The sequence below is a fragment of the Glycine soja genome, chromosome 13 (genome assembly GCF_004193775.1).
Source record: "Glycine soja cultivar W05 chromosome 13, ASM419377v2, whole genome shotgun sequence".
Lineage (NCBI taxonomy): Eukaryota > Viridiplantae > Streptophyta > Magnoliopsida > Fabales > Fabaceae > Glycine > Glycine soja.
This window is the reverse complement of record NC_041014.1, coordinates 6,073,331-6,096,527: the sequence shown is the minus strand read 5'-3', so window position 1 is coordinate 6,096,527 and position 23,197 is coordinate 6,073,331. Positions and strand designations below refer to the sequence as shown.

General features: G+C 41.1%; 1 protein-coding gene across 3 annotated transcripts in view; it reads right to left on the bottom strand.

The window, feature by feature from the left end:
- The window catches only part of LOC114382303 (ubiquitin carboxyl-terminal hydrolase 13-like), a 79,019-nt gene that overhangs the window by 40,953 nt on the left and 14,869 nt on the right, over positions 1 to 23,197 (bottom strand). For all 3 annotated transcript variants that reach the window (XR_003660235.1, XM_028341620.1, XM_028341621.1), the window contains exons 10-15: positions 22,910 to 23,019; positions 4,247 to 4,321; positions 1,704 to 1,782; positions 1,473 to 1,619; positions 1,078 to 1,158; positions 854 to 973 (exon numbers count right to left, since the gene is read on the bottom strand). Coding sequence is in view for 2 of the 3 variants with exons in the window: in XM_028341620.1 (XP_028197421.1) it covers positions 854 to 973; positions 1,078 to 1,158; positions 1,473 to 1,619; positions 1,704 to 1,782; positions 4,247 to 4,321; positions 22,910 to 23,019 (612 nt within the window). In the remaining variant the exon portion in view is untranslated. The remainder of the gene's footprint in view (positions 1 to 853; positions 974 to 1,077; positions 1,159 to 1,472; positions 1,620 to 1,703; positions 1,783 to 4,246; positions 4,322 to 22,909; positions 23,020 to 23,197) is intronic.

Genomic DNA, 23,197 nt, shown 5'->3' with positions numbered 1-23,197 from the left:
TTGATTGATATCATCTATAAATATCAGTGATTGCAGAAAATGTGGATATTTCTAATACACCACCCTGCCATTTCATCTGGTTCCCATAAATGTGGAATAGGCCGCAGTGTGTGGTAACATTCTTGGGCATGCACTGTCTGACCTCACAGTTTGGATCAATTTCCTTGGTACGGTTGGCAGCAAATAACAGAAGTTTTATGACAGTGTATTGTGTAAACTGTAATTTGGAGTATTTAGTTGAATGAAATCTGTTGGTCCTGGCAGATTACTAGTTCTATAACACACATGCCTAGTTCTAAAACAAGCAATACAATGCCACACCTATTAAAACGTGTTTTGGCATGTAAAATTACGAAAATGAAAACCTATTACTGAGCTGTTGAACCTTTAATCAACAAAATGCTCTATATATGAAGCAGAAATAGCATTTTTTGGATATAATAACAGATTGTCAAGAAGCACCTATTTCACCAATCAATACCTACATAGGCTACTGAATGCCTTAAATGATATAATGAAAGTATACAACATAACAGAGTATCCCCCCCCCCCCCCCCCAATAAAAAAGTAAAAAGTAATATTAAAAGGAGTCAGGCCACTCAATTTCATTCCTATTACCTATGCATTTTCAGGCAGCGGCATCAATTGTCCTCTGTATTTGATTATTTTATATTACTTATCTCAATATCATAACTTTTTTTTGCTCAGCTCTCAATATCATAACTGAATGTTTTATGGCACTTTTAGTCAGAATAACAATGTGCCCTCCACTCTGATTTCTTTAATGAAAAAAAATAAAAACGACAGTATCAAGACCAGACCACCAAGCAAAAGAGCATGACTGAAGAAGTACCTTGAAAAGGTTAAAAGATGTCTGCTTTTGGACTCTGAAACTCCTCACTTTGTCATGGTCTACAAGATCAAAGTATATATCCTTTCCAATCTGCTCTTTAAGTTCTTCATCTCGTGCCACCTAAGAATATGATGCTATCAGTAATAACAAATATGATTGGTTGAGTGCAAGACAAACAAATATTCAATTGATTCTTTAAGAAATCAAGATCCGAAACTAAGAACCTTTATAATAGTATAAAGGTGAGCTTCTGCCTTTTCTTTCTTTTTGTGCTCTTTCTCTTCTTGTTCTTTCTTCAACCTCTCCTGCATTAATTCATTGCACAAAATCATGCCCAATTTCTATAATAAAGTAACAGAAAGAATACAATAAAAAAGTAGAGGACAGCAGCAAATTGAACTTGACTTAATTTTGGCCCAATACATTCACAAGGTCAGCAGCTTTTCATTAGAAAACAAATTCAGTGTGTCATCAGCACCGTTCTTAGACCTATTCTCAAATAAAACAGCCATCTAAATTTGTTTCAAGTTAAAGCAAGTGACAAAACATGAAACACGTTTGTATTCAACTTGGTTCGCATCTTTCAGAGTCCTAAATGTAGATAAGAATAGATGTTTACCCTTAAATGTGCTGCAATGTCTTTCTCATCCACATTGCATATGATTTTGTCCTTGTCACTTTCACGTATATACACCAGCATATAAGCATTTGAGTATTTGGTGAACTTAAATGGGGTGTTATTGAATCCGGGATTTGTCTGTGGTAACTGTTTAAACACAAGATTAAATCATCAACAGACAAATATTCAAAAGCAAAAAATGGAATGGTCAATGGCAATAAAAACAATTACCTCTTCCTCACCACCATACTGCTCCTCTAATGCTCTTTTATTATCTTCTTTTGTCACCCTCTCATCATCAAATTTGTACCTGAGTACCAATTAGATATTCACAAATAGTTGAGGGCAGAAATCATTACAACCAATGGTCATCTAACCTTAGAGATGCTTTTGTTCTTAGTTGAGGGCAGAAATCATAGTTTAGTGGTAACTATATCAATATGTTTTCCAGTTTGGTTCCCTCAAGGACTGCTGTGTAGTCTGTCTTGGGAACCATTCCACTGGATATTATTGTAATCATGGTACCTCTGGTACTTGGATTCTTTTCATATATATATATATATATATACTTATCTTTGCTGACCAAAAAAAAAGATATTCACAAATAGTGAATGGCAGGGACACAGGCCAAAAGGGAATTAAAAACAGTGAAAAGAAGGTAAAGTGCCTCCCAGTATGTTGCATATTGAAGTCGCCCATGTACAACAATTACTGCAATTATAGTCACTAATTCAAACAAATAAGTATCAAAGAACAGAATACTTTCAATTCTCTAGCATTCCAACAGTCTGGTTTCAAATATTATCTACAACATACTCCTTGCAACTAATCTCATAGTATGTCCATCCTTTTAAATAAGAACCTTTTTGAGAAATTTGCTTGGTCCCTTTTATAATCCAAATTGTCTTTAGCATTAATTTTTTTTTAAATACCCTTAATTACTTTACAGATTTATGGAGGTTGGGTAGACCTGCAGAGTGGTAGAGATAAAGCTTGGCATCCATCAGAATATGGTTTGGAGAGTTGGTTGTGGGGACAAAATCAAATTTTGGCAAGATTCTTGGCTGAGTGAGGGCTGTAACCTTCAGCAGAAGTATAATCAACTCTACACCATCAGCAGACAGTAGAATCTCACCATTTCTAAGATGGGAAAGTTTTCTCAGAATGCTCGGAGCTGGGAGTTCAAGTGGAGAAGGAGATTATTTGATTATGAGTATGCGATGGCTGTTGACTTCATGAATGAAATTTCAGGCATATCTATCCAGAATCAGGCCCATGATAGCATGTTTTGGAAAGCTGATTCTAGTGGTGTCTACTCCACTAAGTCAGCCTATAGGCTCCTGATGCCATCCATCAGCCCTGCTCCTTCCAGGAGGATTTTTCAGATCCTTTGGCATTTGAAAATCCCCCCACGAGCTGCGGTTTTCTCTTGGAGGTTGTTTTTGGATAGACTCCCCACTAGGGGAAACTTGTCCAGAAGAAGCATTCCTATTCAGGATATTATGTGTCCTCTTTGTGGCTGTCAGCATGAGGAGGCTGGGCATCTTTTCTTCCATTGCAAAATGACTAAGGGGCTGTGGTGGGAATCCATGAGATGGATCCGGGTTATAGGAGCTCTTCCAGCTGATCCGGCTAGCCATTTTATCCAATTCTGTGATGGATTTGCTGCTACGAGTAATCACAGTAGGCGGGGCATGTGGTGGATTGCTCTATCTATTACAATATGGCAGCATAGGAACTCCCTCCTGTTTCAAGGCACTCTTTTTGAACCGCAGAAAGTTTTGGAGGATGCATTATTTTTAGTTTGGTCTTGGCTAAAAGTTGGAGACAAAGGTTTCAATACATCTTATAACCACTGGTCTACCAATCTTGTGGAGGCCCTTGGTTAAATGATATCTGTATTGGTGTCCTTTGTGAGGGGCTCTGTTGGGGTTTTGTTATTTCTGTTTTTGGAAGGTGGCACCTAGTGCCTTGTAATTGCTATCTTCAGTACCCCTGGTACTGTTTAGTTTATTAATAATATTCTTAATTTTGCCTTCCAAAAAAAAACTTTACATATTTTTTTTATAGTCAATAATCAATAAATGTTATAACTAATAAGAAACTCTTTCTTTCTATTGTGAGGATTGGAAAGAGTTGCAATAATTTCAATTTGAACAAGATAACTCTTTTTCTTGGAAAGCCTTGTTGTTTTAAAATTGAATTTTGCATCATACAAAGCTTTTATCTGAGACTAGAATTAAAGTCATATCCTTATTGATGATTAATTTTAACTCTGGATGACAACAATACAAACAGTTGAATCTTTCTACCATCATGACCTTATGGTGACTCATGTTTTAGGTTTTGCAGTAGCTAAAATGATCATGCATCTAACATCTATAGTAATATCTACATGTTAGCTAAAATGATTATGGATCCCTTGTCTATCCTACACAAAACCTGCCAGAACTCCTTCCAATAAACAAAAAGATGTTTGTTTGTTTGCAAGTAGTAACATAATATGAGATCACACAGTATTCCCAACAGCAAGCTATTGCTCTACATATCTAGATATTTATGTGTCATTTTTTCTATCCCTATACAACACCTGCTAGAACTCCTTCCCAGTAAATAAAATGATGCTTGTAACAAAATTTGTGATCACACCATATTCCCAACAGCAAATTATTGTTCTTCCTATCTAGATATTTACCCCATCACATACATGTACAAATACATGCTAGATCAAAAGGCAATGAGCAGCAGAGATCTCCCAACATTATTACACATACCACTGTTCAGAGAGGGTTGGCCTGATAAAAGCATAATAATGTCCACCATGCACACCTCCACTGTGAACCAAAACACTGGAGAAATTTTAAAGTATGTTAAAAGCAGAACTTCATATATCAAATATACATAAAACAAATTGGATAACAATTTCTTCATCAGAATGTATAAACAGAAATTTATAACTTTTATACATTTCTTTAATTAAGGAGTAATGCTATTTAATACATGAAAATGCATAGTAATACATAGATGGTCAAAGAAAAAATAGTTTTGAAGGTAACTGCATACACCAATTACATGCATTCAGCCAGTCATATCAATTCGCACGACTTTCCCTACTGCTTGTTTGTTATAATAGAAAGGACCACGAAAGAATTAGCTAAGAAAGAAAACACATTGTTAAGCATCTTCTATCGTTTGGAATACTAAGGAGATGGATGAGTAAGAAAATAACATGTTGAACCAGTTATCAAGTCACACAGATTGCAACGTTTCGTGGTTAATCCGATTATTCCTCCTCATTATCTCACAGAAGATGATCGTGTTGCGGATCGTATCAACCCTGATTATGAAGCCTGGGAAGTCCAAGATCAAACACTCGTGGTATGGCTGCAGTCTACTCTTTCTAAATCACTGTTGTTGCGTGTTCTTGGTTCAGATCATTCCTATCAAGTTTGGGATAAAATTCATGAGCATTTTAGCCTTCACACGAAAACTCAAGCACAACAGCTCGGCACTGCCATGAGAGCAGTTACTCTTGATGGCAAAACAATTGAGTATTTGCGAAAAATCAAAGGGTTTGTGGATGAACTTGTTGGTGTTCGTGTCAATGATCATCATGAGGAATACATTGACGCACTACTTGAAGGACTACTGTCGGATTACGCGTCGATGGTTTCTGTTATCGAAAACAAAAAGTGAACTTCGTCCATCGCAGAGATTGAAGCGTTGCTCTACGGACATGAAACTCGACTCATGCACTACAACAAAGAAGCACAGGTGATGAACTCTGCTTCGATAAATTACACGGAAGGTTGTTTGTATTCAAACACCTAGAAAAGTGGTGATTATGGTGGTTCTCGCGGTGCATACGGTCGTGGTGGTAGTCGTGGCGCCTTTTCAAACCGTGGTGCAGGCCGTCGTGGTGGTGGCTTCGGCCAAGGTCGTGGTGGTGGACGATTTGCAAATTTTCAATGTCAAATATGTCTCAAATTTGGGCACACAGCTAATGTTTGTCATTTTCGGTCTGATGTGACCTTCCATTCTCATGAATCTTTAACTTTCATTGATCCCATTACATTACAGCCTATCCCATACTCTACTGGTTCAACCTCAAACACCTGGGTTAATCCGAACTCTAAGAATTCTGGTCCAAGTCATAATCAACCTAGTGTCATGCTCACTAGTTCAACCTCTCAAGGGAATGGGCGAGCTGGTACCACTTGGATTCCAGATTCTAGAGCCAGCTTTCATGTAACTAGAGACTCACAGAATATTAAACAATTCACCCACTTTGATGGACCAGATCAGATATTCATGGGCAATGGTGAAGGTTTAAGTATTTCTAACACTGGTTCTGCATCATTTATATCTCCTAATGATATTGGCATAACCTTTAAACTTCACAAGTTACTACATGTTCCTTCAAATTCGAAAAATTTGTTAAGTGTTAGTCAATTTGCCAAAGATGACTCTGTTTTCTTTGAATTTCACCCTCATGTGTGTCTTGTAAAATCTCAAGAGACCAATAAGATCCTTCTTAAAGGAGTTGTTGGTGCTGATGGACTTTACTCCTTTCATAATCCCAAGCTTCAAGAGAGTTCTTCACTGATGGTGTCTGCTGTTTCAAGTGTTGCCTCTCCTAGTTCAGCTCTCACTATTAATAATAATAGTTCTACTGTAATGTCTGATTTTGTTTCTTCTTCTCTCAGTATTGCTAATCTCTAGCATGCTAGGTTAGGGCATCCTAATGATCATGTAATGAAACTTGTTCTTAGTCATTGTAATATTTCTTCATCAAATAAAAATTCCACAAAGTTTTGTGCTTCTTGTTGTATGGATAAATCTCATATATTACCTTCTCATACTTCTACTTCTGTCTATTCTCCTTTAGAGCTCATTTTTACAGATTTGCGGGGACCTTCTCATATTACCTCATATTCTGGTTATAAATATTATGTCTCTTTCATTGATGCTTTCTCTAGGTATACTTGGGTATATCCTATAAAGTCCAAAGCTGAAACCATGTCTGTTTTTCAAACTTTTAAGTCCATGGTTGAACTACAACTTAATCTCAAAATCAAAAGTGTCCAGTCTGATTGGGGAGGTGAATACAGACCCTTTTCCACACTTTTAGCCTCTTTTGGCATTTCTCACAAACTTACATGTCCTCACACTCATCATCAGAATGGTGTGGTTGAGAGAAAGCATAGACATTTAATTGAACTGGGTCTCACATTGCTGCATCATGAATCTTTACCTTTGCAATCTTGGGATTATGCTTTTACTACGTCTGTTTATCTCATTAACAAGCTTCCCACTGCTTCTCTAAAATTTGTCACTCCCTTTGTTACCTTGTTTAAAAAGGAACCTAATTATCATTTTCTTAAAACTTTTGGGTGTGCCTGTTTTCCTTTATTGAGACCACACATAAACTGAATTTCCGTTCTCAAGAATGTTTATTCCTAGGGTATTCCTCTCCCCACAAGGATTACAAATGCTTATCTTCTTCTGGTAAAGTGTGCATTTCTAAAGATGTTTTGTTCAATGAGTTAAGGTTCCCTATTCTGATCTGTTTCCCACTTCTGTTAGTTCAATCACTAACCTTGATTCCTACTTTAGTCCCAATCCAAATCTTTCTCCACCCTCTGTCTCTTCCTTTTCTCAAACATCTCAAGTGTCTGATACAGCTTTTGTTCCCCTTGTTCCTCCTGGGTTTTCTCCTTTATCAACTCAGTCTTCTGGCAACACTGAGTTTGTACCTCAAAATTCTACTTCCACTGTGTTTGCCTCTGTTCAGCCTGTCAATTCAGAGTCTTCAAAATCTATTTATGTACCAAATTCTGTACTAGTGAATACTCATCCTATGCAAACAAGGTCTAAGTCTGGTATTCACAACCCTAGGTTACATCCTTCTCTGTTTCTTACTCATTCTAAGCCTAAAACTGTAAAACAGGCTTTGGCAAATGCAGATTGGCTCATTGCTATGCGACAAGAGTATGATGCCCTGCTAAAAAACAGAACTTGGGACTTGGTATCATTACCTCCTAATAGGCAAGCTATTGGTTGTAAATGGGTTTTCAGGGTAAAGGAAAATGTTGATGGTTCAATTAATAGGTTCGAAGCTCGATTGGTAGCCAAAGGATTTCATCAAGTGCATGGTTTTGATTTTCATGAAACATTTTCTCCTATGATCAAACCTGTTACTATTCGGATCATCCTTACTTTGGCTTTGTCTCATGGGTGGAAATTATTTCAACTTGATGTAGATAATGCTTTTCTGAATGGGTCACTTGAAGAAACTGTTTTCATGACTCAGCCTCCTAGTTTTGAAGTTGCAAATAAGTCATTGGTATGCAAACTCAACAAAGCCATTTATGGCTTAAAACAGGATCCAAGGCCTTGACAAGCTAAAATCTACTTTCCTGCAGTTTGGTTTTATTGGAAGCAAAAGTCTTTATTCATTTTTCGCCAACAAATGCATGTTGTTTATCTCCTGGTCTATGTGGATGATATCGTTCTAACAGGTAGTTCACCTTCACTAATACAGAAGATTACATACAAGTTAAACACTGCTTTTTCACTCAAGCAGCTTGGTCATCTAGATTATTTCCTGGGTCTAGAAATCAAGTATCTACCCAACAATTCTATCCTTATGACTCAGACCAAATACATTAGAGATTTACTTCACAAGACTAACATGGCTGAAGCTCACTCTAACTCTTCTCCAATGGTATCCAACTGCAAGTTGTCTCGACATGGTGTTGATGCTTTTCATGATCCAACCTTATACAGGTCTGTAGTTGGTGCATTACAGTATGCTACCCTTACTAGACCTGAGATCAATTTTGCTGTCAACAAAGTTTGCCAATTTATGGTTGCTCCTTTGGATTCTCACTGGACAATGGTAAAAAGGATATTAAGGTATCTGAAGGGCACTTTGTTTCATGGTTTGCTTCTTCAACCTACATCTGTTACAAAGCCCTTAGTTGTTCGAGCTTTTTGTGATGCTGACTGGGCATCAGATGTGGATGACAGGCGCTCTATCTCGGGAACTGCTATTTTTCTTGGTCCAAACTTAATCTCTTGGTGGTCTCGAAAGCAGAAAGTTACTGTCAGGTCTAGTACAAAAGCTGAGTATCGCAGTATAGCTCAGACTTTCACTAAATTAACTTGGATTCATACTCTACTAACAGAATTGCAAGTTTCATTCACTACTCCTGTTATTTTTTGTGATAATCAGAGTGCAGTTTCTATTGCACACAATCCAGTTTTTCACAGTCATACCAAACACATGAAAATTGATGTCTTTTTTGTAAGAGAGAAGATTTTGGCCAAGCAACTTATTATTGTCCGTGTTCCAGCTCTAGATTAGTGGGCTGATATTCTCACCAAGCCTCTTTATGCATCACAATTTGAAGTTCTTCAAGGCAAACTCAATGTGAAGAGTGTTTCTTCTGAAAAGTCTTCCCCTTGAGTTTGAGAGGGGGGGGGGGGGGGGGGGGGGGGGGGTATTAGAGTATGTTGTTAGTCAACTGTGAAAATAGTTCTATAAACTAATTGTAAGGGCTGTTAGCTTTTGCTAACAGCACCTATCTTTTTTTTTTTTTTTGCACTGCAAAAATCTGATAGTATTAATAAAACTTCAGTACTAGATGTACTGAAATGATGTATAATTACAGAGGCATATTCTGCCTACCCCATCTGCAAAAATCTCATAAGATGAGAACCCATACAACCAAAATTCTAAGACATTTCTTCCTTAAGTCTAGTGGACCACTGATTAAAATGAAGATGGAAGTCTGTCTCCATTCCATTTAACCAAGACCAAGTGTGAAAGAGAGCTTCATCCATGACTTTTTCGGAGCAGAAAATGTGGTTGTTGAATACCAGAGAATTTCTATGCTTCCAAATAGTCATAGATAGAGCTACCCAAAGGACCTGCCATCTTTTATCCACTGAACTTCTCCCACTCCATAAAGAGAATTGCTTAAAGTGATCTCGAGGCTCAATGGAGAAGGGACCCACTCTATTGACCCAACTCAAAGTTTCCCACCATAAGCACCTAGTTTTTATACATGAATACATTACATGACCAACCGTTTCCTCTTCCTCATCACAAAGAGGACAAATAGAAGAGGGCAGAGCCACATGTCTTCTCCTTAAGTTAACCTTGGTAGGTATTCTGTTCTTGAGGAGTCTCCAAGAGAAAGCACATGCTCTAGGTGGAAGTTTGAGATTCCAGATATTCTTAAAAACACTGTCTTCAATATGCTGTCTGTCTTCATTCTTCAGAAAGTTGTATGCTGACTTTGTGGAGTATGACCCATCAGAATTAGACCCCCAGAGAAGAAGGTCCCTGCTTGAAGGTTGGATTTGAACCTCACCAATGTCTGCCAGGAAAGCTGCTGCCATGTCAACTTCATGATCAAAGAGATTTCTTCTCCATTGAAACTTCCATTCCCATCTATTGTCAACTAAGATACCCATTGCCTTAATGGACTGCTTCTGCTGTGTGCTGACTTGATACAAACTTGGGAATTTATCTTGGAGACTTAAACCACCTTCCCTCCACTTATCTTTCCAAAACTTGATTTTTGATCCATCACCCACCTTCCAAGTGAAATTGTTAATTATGCTGTTACTTTGATGTTGCTGGAACACAGCCTTTAAGTCCTTCCACCAATGAGAAAGGTGAGCACTGTCCCGATCATAACAAAGAGCATTCCATCCTCCATATTTGGAAATCAACACTCTAACCCATAGCTGATTGTGATTGTTTGCCAATTCCCATCCCCATTTGCCAAGCAAGGCTTCATTAAATATAGACAAATCTTTAATCCCAAGCCCTCCTCTATTCTTGGAAAGGCACACAGTGTCCCAATTTACCCAAGCTATCTTGGCTGCCTCCGGGCCTCCTCCCCATAGGAAATTCCTCTGAATAGATACCACCTTATGCACCACTTTTTTAGGAATTTTGAAGAAAGACAAAAGGTAGATAGGGAGGGCTGTTAGGACAGAATTAATAAGGGATATCCTGCCCCCCAAGGAGAGACATCTCTGCTTCCATTTGGATAGCTTTGATTCAAATTTGCTGATGAGAGGCTGCCAAATATCCCATCTTTTAGAGGTGGACCCTACTGGAATTCCAAGGTAAGAAAAAGGAAATTCCAGCTGTCCACAATTGAGGTAGCTAGCTGCTTCCCTGCACCAGTCTAAGGATTTACCCAAGCACCCAAATTTGCTTTTAGTATAATTAATCTTGAGCCCTGAGACCAGCTCAAAAATTCTGAGGATAGATTTCATGACTCTAACATTGGCTGTATTTGCAGATCCAAAGAACAGAGTATCGTCTGCATACTGCAAGATGTTGATCTCCTCCTTTTGCCTCCCCACTTTATAACTACTGAAAAGATTTTTGGAAACAGCTGTCCTCATCAAACCAGTGAGACCCTCAGCTGCTATATTAAATAAGAAAGGTGCAAGGGGATCTCCTTGCCTCAGCCCCTTCTCAGGCACAAATTCACTAGTAGGGCTGCCATTGATCAAAATAGATACAGTTGCACTAGAGAGGCATAATTGGCGACGAGCAGCAAGTTACATGTACTTGTATTCAGGAGTGTAGAAATAAAATCCATGTACAGTATGCTCTCAATTCCAGAAACTCAAATATGATTTAGGCTATATGTCCTGAGCAGAATGAGCGAGAGAGAGAGAGAGAGAGACTGAGAGAGTGGGAGAGGGTGAGAGAGAGAGTGAGAACGGATGGACCACAGTGATTAGAGGGAAAGGAAAACAGAGGGAAGGGGAGAGATTGAGAGAGGATCCCAAAACGCACTAAGGCAACAACAATCTTGGGCAGTTCCACAGGCATCATCATCACAATTGGAGGGATAAGGATGCTATCACAACGTTTTATTTTACGCGGTTCCAGGAACACATAACAGAAGCGGATCTCTGGGCGCAGTTCAAGAGATGGGGGGATGTAAGGGAGGTTTTTATCCCCAAAAATAGAAACAAAGGAGAAAGAAGATATGGCTTCGTAAGGTTTAAAGGCGTAGGTGACAAACATAAACTTGAAAAACAGCTCGATAACATCATCCTAGACGGACTCAAGCTGTACGTAAACGTCCCAAAATACGGGAGAGGAAAGACTAGTACGGAGGAGCGTATCATCAAACCTAGCTTTCTGAAGAAAGGGCAAAGCACAGAAACCATACCTGCGCGACATGGAGCAACACAGTACAGGAACCCACAGAAATCATATGCCAAGGTGGTGGCCTCCACTCATATGGGCCACAACGGTCAAGTGAAGCACCCTAGACCTCCACAACTGAATCACCGAGAATCACACTCGTCAGTACACCTACAACCAGAAGCGGGGCAGATGAAATGGCTCACAGAAGCATGGGTGGGCAGGATCAAGAAACTGCAACATTTTGAAAGGATCGAGGACGACTTACCCTGGGAGTTAGGCGTGGACGTCGTGCCGAAATACATAGGCGACGACATGATTCTTCTCCTTGGTCTGTCGGATGCCAAAGCTGAGGAAATCATCACCGCAGAAACCCAACATGGTACATCTCCGTTTCGCTCACTAGAAAGATGGAACCCCACGTTGAGGCCGGGATACAGACTTGCGTGGGCGCAATGCTGGGGTATCCCTCTTGAAGTATGGGACATGGAGAACATCCGCAAAATCGTGGCGGCCATTGGTGACCTCGTTGAGGTTGACGATGATGTTGAAGAAAAGAGAAGGATGGATAGAGCTAGAATAGTCATCAGAACTCCATGGAAACCGCTCTTCAACCACACCGTTTCAGTCACTATCGGCGATGCGACCCACCGAGTGTACATAGTCGAGGAGGGGGCGAGCGACATTGGGGTGCGAAACCTTCTGGGACGAAGAACCTTTGAATCATCGGAAGAGTTAGACTCCGATGATGCCGAAGGAGTGTCCGATGATGACTCGTACCTGCCACCGTACGAGCTCCTTCGGCGCAAACCAAAAAACCCGAAAGACGACCCGAAAGTTGTCGTCAACAGCAATGGTGGAGCCCGCCCAGTCAATGGTAGCTATGGAGGGAGATCGGCGGATCCAACGGCAACCAATCAATCTGGTGACATCCTCGGAGACCCAATGACCTCAGCGCAGTCACAGGGGAACACGAGCCTGTGGAAGACGAGCACCTCCGACGAAGAACAGCCTCCGGTCGTCGCCAGCAAGCCTCGGCCCCCTTTACCCAAAGGTCCTTCACCAACTCAAAACACAGCGGTTATTGCCCAAGGCAGCTGGGTAAAATCCCCTAACTTTGAAAACGGGGAGCATTTAATGCCTGAAACGGCTACGGAGCAGGAGAACGACGGCAAGGGACCAGTGACAGGGATCACAGAAGGGGAAATATGTGTAGGGGAGACTCAAAAAAGGAAAGAACAGGGGGAAGGACTCTCATTGACAGCTACAACAGCACCGCCAGATGACATGCAAGAGGAAAGAGCTGTTATGAACCCCCAAATTCAAATGAAAGATGTCTCTGAAATTCTCAAGGGGCCACCTCACTCTCTTTTGACTCATCAAAATACGGATATTGAGTCAACTGACAAAGTGGGCCAATCCCAACATTTTATATCCAGCCCAACATACAAAGCCACGGACAAGGAGCCTCTAACACCACCAATAGGAACACGGGATTTTAAAAAATACGAGGGTGGATCACTTAACGGGCTGGACCTTACTAAATGCACCGCTACAAACAACTTTCAACAAAACACTAGTGGCCCATCGTACCAATCAGCTGAAGGCAAAACAGAATGGAAGGTGTTTGTTAGGAGAAAGGGGTGTAAAAAGCAAGTGGCCAAAGATGAACCTAACAAAAGAAAGGTCTCAAAGCCTCTATTTTCAGAATATAATTCTCTCACAGAATCCACTGAAAGAGCCACATTAAAACAGTCAATAAAAGCCACATCAACACTGCTCGAACCTGTTGACGGGCAATATGAAGAGGCATCTTTCCAATGGGAGATAGCAAAATTGTTAGGGGTGACCACAGATTCAGAACAGGCAGCAATCATTCACAAATTCAAGGACATGGAAACCAGAGACAAAATTGAGGCAGAGGAATTGGGTGGCAACATACCTCCATCATGAATATCATCTCCTATAATGTAAGGGGGCTTGGCAGAGGGGTCAAATGGGGTGCAATAAGGAGGCTCGTAAGGAATCACAAAGTAGATATTTTGTGCATTCAAGAAACTAAGAAGGAACACATTGATAAATCTATGTGTCAGGCCCTGTGGGGAGACTTGAACGTGAACTGGGAATTCCAGCCAGCAATAAACACAGCAGGAGGCCTACTATGCATATGGAACGATCTGGCTTTCAAAGTGGAAAGAAGCATCAAGGGCAGAGGTTTCATTCTACTGGAGGGCGTATGGACGCAAGAAAACAAGAAGACAGTTATTATTAACATATATTCACCCTGTGATAGCCATAATAAGAGAGAATTATGGGAATCTCTCAAGCAACTGAGAGGTCAGGACCCCGAAGGTTTGTGGTGCCTTCTGGGTGACCTAAACAGTATTAGACATCCCTCAGAAAGAGAAGGAGTGTCTCAAAGGGGAGTGGAAGCAAGTAGCATCAATGAGTTCAACGAATGGATTTCTGAGTTGGAGCTCGTCGAAATACCTAGTGTGGGGAGGAAATTCACTTGGTTCAAACCAAACGGGGCATCCAGAAGTAAATTAGACAGATTCCTTGTATCCCATGAGTGGCTTCTAAAATGGCCAGACTGTTCCACCCTCATATTGGACAGGAACTTCTCAGACCACTGTCCCATCCTCCTTAAAGCTACCAATATGAGGGTCAAGTTCAACCAAGTCACCAAAAGCCGAAACAATACGTGCGAGATTCTCCGCGTCCCATGCCGTTAATGGCACCCCCCAAATGCAAACCCACGTCAGACGATGAGAAGGCTCCATCGCCGGCGACCATCTCTGAAAAGAGTAAAAAGGGGTCCCTCCGTGTTGCTGTTCGTCGTGAATAAGCTGGTTAGCTGTGTCATCATCCATGTCATAGATTATGATCTTGTCATCTCCCCAATACGCAGTCTTCATCTCCAGTCCAAACGCCCCCTGAACCTCCACGTCTACCCTATCAAACATACCCTTATTCTTTAAGCCCCCGACCCACGCATTGTCAAGCCATTTGAGTTTCTCCGACGACGTCTGAATGCTTATGGGTTCCACGTTGTCTACTCTTAACTCCTTCCCGGGGATTGAGTGAACGCTACCATTCTTTACATTGTTGCTCTGTTTCACAACCTCCACATATGATTTCAGTCTAGTAGACGTTGGGACTTGATGTGCCTTCTGTTCTGGCCCATCCGGCACCCTGAGGCTGATTTTTAGTCTATTATGAGGGTCCGAAGATGGTTTAGCTGCCCTGCTACCACCCCTGTGAAATTTAGGCTGATTGACAAACAGCTTCATCCCCTGAATATAGATATACTTTTTTTGGTCTGCAAAGATAAATATATATATTGAATAATAAGTACCAGAGGTACTATTACAAATTTAAAGTCCATATAAATGGTTCCTGAAAGCAGACAACACAAGTCTGATAAGGAACCAAATTATGGAAGGAATACATATGAATTAACAAAGAGTGTAACCCTACTACTGCAAAAAATTCTGTCGAAGGTTACTCGACCACTGATTAAAATGCAAAGAGAAGTCCTTCTCCAAATTATGAAGCCAAGTCCATAATAAGAAAGACGCATCTTCAACCAGTTTGTTGCCATCAAAAGTTGCATTGGAAAATACAATGCTGTTTCTAAGCTGCCAAATAGACCAAGTAACCGCCATCCACCACCACTACCACCTCCTAGGTCTTATACCAGCCACTTGCAGGGAAGAAAACTGCATGAAATGATCTGTTATGCTCCATGGAAGAGGTCCCTGCATATTTATCCAATTCATTGTTTCCCACCATATAGGTTGAGTCTTAATGCAGTGAATAAAAATGTGGGAAGCATTCTCCTCCACCCTTCTGCAAAATGGACAAGTCAGATCCGAGATCTGCACTTGCCTGGCCCTTAAATTAGCTTTTGTAGGTAATCTGTCCCACAGTAACCTCCAAGCAAACATTAAAAATTTACTCGGGATCTTAATCTTCCAAAGGTCCTCAAAACACTCATGAAGGTTGTCAACAGCTACCTCCTCCCAAATCGATGAGTAAGCACTACGAGTAGAGAAGATACCCGATGCTTCTGCTGTCCATACCCAAGTGTCAGAACCTTGAGAATTAATGGATATACCTTCAACTTCAGAGAGGAAGGATATGGCTGATTCTATTTCACTGTCAAACAGCTGACGTCTCCAACTAAAGTTCCAATTCCACCCAAGGTTGCTATGCTGCCCCAAGGAACCAACCAGCTGGTATTGATGGTTGGAATTCACATAGAGCCACGGGTACTTTTCAGCTAAAGATTGGTCGTGACTAATCCACCTATCCTCCCAAAATCTAACCTTATTTCCAGCTTCTACCTTCCACTTAATTTGTTGATAAAGAGTCTTTCCATTGTAGGGCATATGCATAGCTTTTTTTAAGTCCCTCCACCAAATTGACTGACAGCTTGAGTTTCCTTCTCCAACTAGACCTCTCCAGCCCCCATATTTAGCTTCCAAAACTGCAACCCATAGAGCCCCTTGTTGGTACATAAGGTTCCACATCCATTTGCCAAGGAGGGCCATGTTAAAGGTATGGATGTCTTTAATGCCTAAACCTCCTTTGTCTTTGGGTAAGCAAACTGTTTTCCAAGATATCCAGGCAATTTTGTTGTTGTCATGACCTCCTCCCCAAAGAAAGCTTCTCTGAATTCTGATTAATTTGTCAGCCACTATACGGGGAACCCTGAAAAAAGAAAAATAATAAATAGGAAGAGAAGTAAGGACTGATTGGATAAGAATCACTCTCCCCCCATAAGAGATATATCTCTTCTTCCATGTAGCTAGTCTCCTCTCAAATTTTTGTATAATAGGTTCCCACACATGAGCTTGCCTCGGGTTGGCCCCAATGGGTATACCAAGATAAACAAAAGGAAGAGCTAACTGACTGCAATTAAGATAGGTAGCTGCCATTTGCCTCCACTGGTCATCCCTACCAAAAGCACCAAAAGAGCTTTTGGCAAAATTTATTTTTAAACCAGAAACCACTTCAAAAGTTCTAAGGATAGCTTTGAGAACTTTCACATTTTCCATAGAAGCTTCACCAAAAAAGATCGTGTCGTCCGCGTATTGTAATAAGCTAATACTGACTTCAGAACTAGCAATATTGAAGCCTTTGTACAGGTTTGCTGCCAGCGCTGTCCTCATCAGACCATTCAATGCCTCAGCTACTATATTGAATAAAAATGGAGCCAGAGGGTCCCCTTGTCTAAGACCCCTTTGAGGCTTGAACTCCGTTGTGGGGCTACCATTGACCAAGACTGAAATTGAGGCTGATTTCAGACACCCTTCCATCCAGCTGATCCATTTAGGACTAAATCCTGTTCTTTTCAGCATATACAACAAAAAATTCCATGATACCGAGTCATAAGCCTTTTCATAATCAACTTTGAATATGAGACAGGGTTTATGGCTCCTTTTAGCTTCATCAATGACTTCATTAGCTATGAGGACACTCTGAAGAAGGTGTCTCCCTTCAATAAAAGCTGATTGAGCTTCATTAATGATGGTTGGCAGCACTGTCTTCATTCTCTTAGCTAGGATCTTCGCTACAATCTTATACATACAGCCTATGAGGGATATAGGTCTGTAATCATTCAAAACTTGTGGATCAACCTTCTTTGGAATTAAAGCTAGGAAGGAAGCATTGCCTCCCCTAGGAAAAATTCCATTAGCATGAAATTCATCTATAAATCGGAGAATGTCAGGCTTGAGCAACTGCCAAAAATTCTTGATGAAATTGAAGTTGATCCCATCAGGCCCGGGGCTCTTGTCACTTCCACAATCCCAGATTGCTTCCCTCACTTCCTCCTCCAAAAAAGGCTTCACCAGCTCGATATTTTGTTGATGAGAAATGCTTTGAAAGGGGGTACCATCTAAAGTGGGTCTATGGAGGTCTGGTTCCATAAACCTATGCATAAAGAAAGATCTAACCTCCTCCTTCACAACATGAGGTTCAGTTGTCCAAACTCCATCCACCATAACTCCTTTTAAAGAGCTGATACTGCGGTTGGCATTTATCACCATGTGGAAAAAGCGAGAATTGCAATCACCCTCCTTGATCCACCTTGATCTAGATTTCTGTCTCAGCAAGGACTCATGGGCTTGGGCTGCAGCCCAAAGATCTTCCTGCAGTTGTTTTCTATGCTGCTGTTCATGAGGGGACAAAATCCTTTGGCTTGTGTCTTCCTCTAGTTTGTTTAGATCAGCCTCAATCCTGTTAATCTTTGATAGAGTATCTCCAAATAGGTGTTTATTCCAAGCCTTCAAGCTGTGCTTCAGGTTCTTAAGCTTTTGTTTGAGGATAAATCCACCCCAACCTGGCTGTTGAATAGAATTCCAGCTATGGTGAACAGCCTCCTTGAAAGATTTATCTCTAAGCCAACAATCCAAGATACGAAAAGGTTTTGGGCCCCAATCAATTTCCTTAGAGCGAAGTACAATTGGGCAATGGTCTGAGAAATTCCGAGCAAGAGTGAATTGAGAACTGCTGGGCCATCTAACCAACCAGTCATGGGAAACCAAAAATCTATCAAGTCTGCTTTTAGATGTACCATTAGGCCTATACCATGTAAACTTCCTTCCCAGCCAAGGGACCTCTAAGACTTCTAAATCATCAATCCACTGATTAAATTCTCTGGTACAGCTATCTTCATGAGGGCTTTGTACATCAGAAAATCTTTCATGAGGGCTCCTTATAGAATTAAAATCTCCCATTATACACCACAAGCCCCCCTCCATAGACTGTCTGAGCTGCTTTATAGAGTCCCATAGAATTCTTTTGTTATGAATGTCGCAAGGAGAGTAAATAGTAACTAGAGTTATCATTTGAGCTTCTTGAATCCATTCCCCAACCAATATAATAAACCCAATTCCAAGAATCTTCCTTTGCAATCTGAATGACTTCTCACTCCATAAACAAAGAATACCACCAGCAGAATTAATAGCTGGGAGCATTTCCCACCTTACATCTACATTACCCCATAAAGCCTGACACATAGGTGAATCTACCAAATCTTTCTTTGTCTCTTGAAGGCATATAAAGTCCACAGCCTCCTTCTTGATCATTCTTCTGATTGCTCCCCACTTAACACCCCTCCCAAGGCCTCTAACATTGTAGGAAATTATCTTCATAGATTCCTACTATTATTAGCCCTTCTTGTTGCATCCGCTCTATCTCTCTCCTCCATGTGCTGGAACTTCTCCAGAATTTCCTCCTTGCTTCCTTCTCCAGTAAGGCCCAACTGTTTTGCCACATCCAATATGAGATTTGCCTCATGATCGTGTTGGGTGTCTGATATTGGAATTGCCCCTGCTGCTTCCATTGTGGACTGTTGCTGTAAAATATCCTGATGAGTTTCCTCTGGCTGTATCGAAATATTATTCTGATGCTGTTGTTTGTTTCCAAAGATTGTTGAGCAACTAGGATTAGAGGGGAGGAGGCCCGTATTTGATTGCTTTTGGGACCTCTTCTTCCTTGAATAAACTTGCCACTGATTTCCGTCTAGCCCAACTTTTGTTTGAAGGCCCAGCAAAGAATTTTTTTCTTTGGGGGTAGAAAAGGAAATATGCTCATCTTTTTGTGCTGACCAGAGAATGTTGTTTGTTGGGTGCCCCTCCATTTCACTGTCCATAGGCTTATCATATGTGTCAGCCCTGTCTTCAAATAATGCCACGTGTCTGTCTTCTGCATGAACTTTCTTTTGGCCATAAACCCCCCCCCCCCTAGACCTCCCGTTACCACCATTACTCTTTTTGTGATGTTTCTTAGCCTCTACACTCCTGGCGTCAGGGCTGACCAAATGCCTCATCTCTGCTTTTGTCTCCATAATCTGAGAAGAGGATTTGAATTTATGTCCAGGCAAAGGAGTTACCCATGTTTCTGCTATGGACCGAGGGTAAATACCCACCGGGTCGCACCCGTCTGAATATCCAGTGGGTAAAATCCGTGTCTGCTGGACTTCGGTGCCCCGCGATGAGTTCGCGACCTCACCCTCTCGCACGGATAGCAATTCCAACACCGACGGACGTACTCGACTTGGCCCCCCTCGGTCTTCGGCGCCGACGGAGTTCTGAGAAGCTCCCCCGTGAGGATTGCTACAGGACTCCAACTCCGGTAGGTCTGAAGCGTTATCGCCGTGGTCCCAGTTGATGTGGGATGAGCTATCGAACATGGAGTCATCGGAGTTAATCTCCTCCGATGACCCTTCTGCGTTCCCCCCCCTCCGCGAACATCCTAGGTGGCCTTGACAGGATTCCTCGGTGATGTGGACCATGAATTTGGCGCCGTCGATCATGACTTCCACCGTATGTTGAATTGATGGCCGCCATTGAGTCCGGATAAGAAGCCGCGCTATATCCACCCTTCTTTTCTCCTCGACTGAGTCGTAGATGTCCACCACCTCACCCATAGCAGCTATGATCTGGTTAAAGTGTTTTGGGTTCCATGCCTGAACAGGGATCCCCCAACACTGAATCCATGTTAACCGATAATCTACTCTCATATTTGGGTGCCATCTTTCAATAGATGAGAATAAAAATGTTCTGCCTCCATTGATGAGCTGGTTTGCGTCATGTTCAGAGAGACCCAGCAGGAGGACTTGATCATCACCCATGAATGTTGTGCGTACATCCCTTCCCGTCTCCCACAGTAACTCTTCCTCCACACGATCATACATTGCTGGGTTTTTTAAGTGAGCTACCCATGCTTCCTTCAACCACAAAGTATCTTCTGGTTCAAGTTGTATTTGGGCCACCGATAAGGAAGTATATTGGTTGTTGGGGTTGAAAAATGTCTTCTGATCTCCCTCTCTGCTTGTGTTTCGTCTCAGTGCGTCTGCATATGAAATTGGCGGCGCGTGTCGATTACGAAATTCCCCTCCTTGCTTTCTGTCCATGGATGGCTTTGCCTGGATATTTCCCATTGTCTCTCGACATTTCTCCCTACCATACTTTGGGAGATTAACGAACAGTTTCAAACCCCCTATAACGATGCTATCCAATTTCTTCACCAAGTAAGGGATATCTTGAACCCCTTTAAACCTGACGAAGCCGTATCTTCTTCCCGCCAGGTTCCTTCTTTTCGGAATGAAAATCTCTCGGACATCCCCCCATCTCTTGAAGTGATACCACAGATCTTTCTCTGTGATGTCTTCGGCAAAGCGGGAGAAATATAAGGACGTGATGTCCTTATGATCTCTCCAATTAGTCACTGAATGAGTCAACTTAGCTCTTCCTATGTTTTCGGCATAACTCCGTCGAGACGTCTCCCCGAGGCTCTCTCTCTCACACTTAGCTCTGTTAACCCTCGGTGTATCTCTCCCCCTCCCAGAGTTTCTCTCTCTCCTCACTCTTTCTCTCTCTCTCAATCTCTCTCTCTCTTTCTTTCTCTCTCTCTCATTTGACTTTGATTTGGACAAAAATGAAAAAGACCTCACCGATCTCATGTTTAGGGAAAATCCCTGAATATAGATATTGTTGTCCAGCCGTCTCTCTAATGAAGCTACGTCTTCCACCCCTTTGAAACGCACGAAGCCATATCTATGGCCATTTTTGTTCTTCTTCTGCGGTATGAATACCTCCCTCACCCTTCCCCATTCCTGGAATTTCTTCCAGAGGTCCTTTTCATTGGTGCCATCGGGGAAGTGGGAGAAATAGAAGGAGGTTATATCCAACCTATCCCGCCACATTACTCTGTGGAGCCTTCCTATTTCAGTGCGCTGGTAAGAGTGTTTCAGAACTCCACTACCCCCACGAGAAGTTGAGCCACTCTTCAAAGATGCCTTTCTTCTGCCCATCACCTGAATCCATTGCCCCTCGTGTTGGTTGGCGTGACTGTTTCGTTGCCCATCGTCCTCCATAAGCTCGGTGTTGGCGACCTCCGCAACTCCACATCTGTGTTGATCGTTCTGACTACGGTGGTTGACTTTGTTGGCCTCCACTCCTTGTTGAACACGTGCGCTAGAGGGTTGTCGTTCCTTCCGTTTGTCATTTGGTCTTTCTCTCTCTCTCAGATGGTCTCTCTGTCTTTCTCTCTCTCTCTGATTCTCTCTCTCACTATGGCTCTCTCTCTGTCTCTCTCTAGCTCTGGTTCTATCTCTCTCTCTCTGTCTCGCTCTTCCTCTCTCTCTCTCTCTCATCTCTAGCTCTTTTTTTTTAACAGCACCTATCTTAGAGTTGGTTAGAATAAGTTAAAGCTGGTTAGATTTTGTTAGTTAGTTACAATCTGTAACAATAACAGAACAGAGGTCTATATATACCTCTTTTATAACCTTCTGTAATTAACTTTTGATAATCAATAAAATTAGCCTTTATGTTCAACAAGTTTTCTCTTCCTTCTCTCTCTCCCAGTTTATTCAACAGTTGTTCACATTCTTATTGAAGTAACCAATTGCTTTATGATAATATTTACCTCATTTTTACTATTCCTTAATGATTTAGAAAATGTCTTGGATTGGATTGGATTTGATTTGATTTGGAAGGGCCAAGTATTGTTTCTCCCCAAGATAAACTGTTCTATTTATTTGTTCATAAGTAGCCCTTTCCAAACAAGCATCTGTACTAATTGCTCTATTCATTTTTATCCTCAACCACTATCCTCGATATAAAGTGCATTTACCGATTGCAATAGATAAAAGTATATGGAGGGCAAGCTATGCCAATGTATCAATAAGTGATTCTGAAACTTGTGCAATTCAGCAAAAGATATCACAATGCTTTAAACAAATCAAAGACAAAGACAAATAAGGAAATCATGTTACCCACCACAGAAAACATCACAAAAACAACCCCAATTAAGAAGAGATGAAGTCAATAAAATAATATTGGATAGGAAGCTTATAGCAGCCACTTTCAAAATGTTCTTCATAACATTCATGGAAACCATATATAAAATGAAATCATTCTATGATAAAAGATGATCCATGTATATTAACAATTTATTTCATTCAGATATGAAATGAACTAACTAATTGCACATGAGGAGAAAACTATGCAACATATATAGCAACAAGTGCCTATAAAAGTTGCACCGCTCAGCAAATAATCATACTCTAAAAAAACCGAAGACAAAACTGGGAATTACATACCCAATCATCAACCGCATACATAAAATCACAAAATAACACCAGTTATGTATGCTGGTAATGTAAATAAACATACTATTAAGAATCTCATGCAATCTGTACTAACAAATACTACATGCACTACCATAACATTACCTGTGAAGTGTGTAAAGATTGCGGACACTCCTATCAGCATCAGGTGATAGATATTTCCCATCCTCACGATCAAGATCAAGTTGTAAGGGAAACTCATAACGGTCATTAATCTATATAGTGATATGACAAACAAAAAATAAATCTTCCATGTATTGAAAAGGTGGGCAATCTATCAATGTGAATGAAAATTGCCAGAAACATAGACATTTATGATCATAGCTGATCCCCATGCTCACTCTTGCAGAAAATCCTCCTTCTCTGTAACAATCTCAAATGATGGAAGTAAAT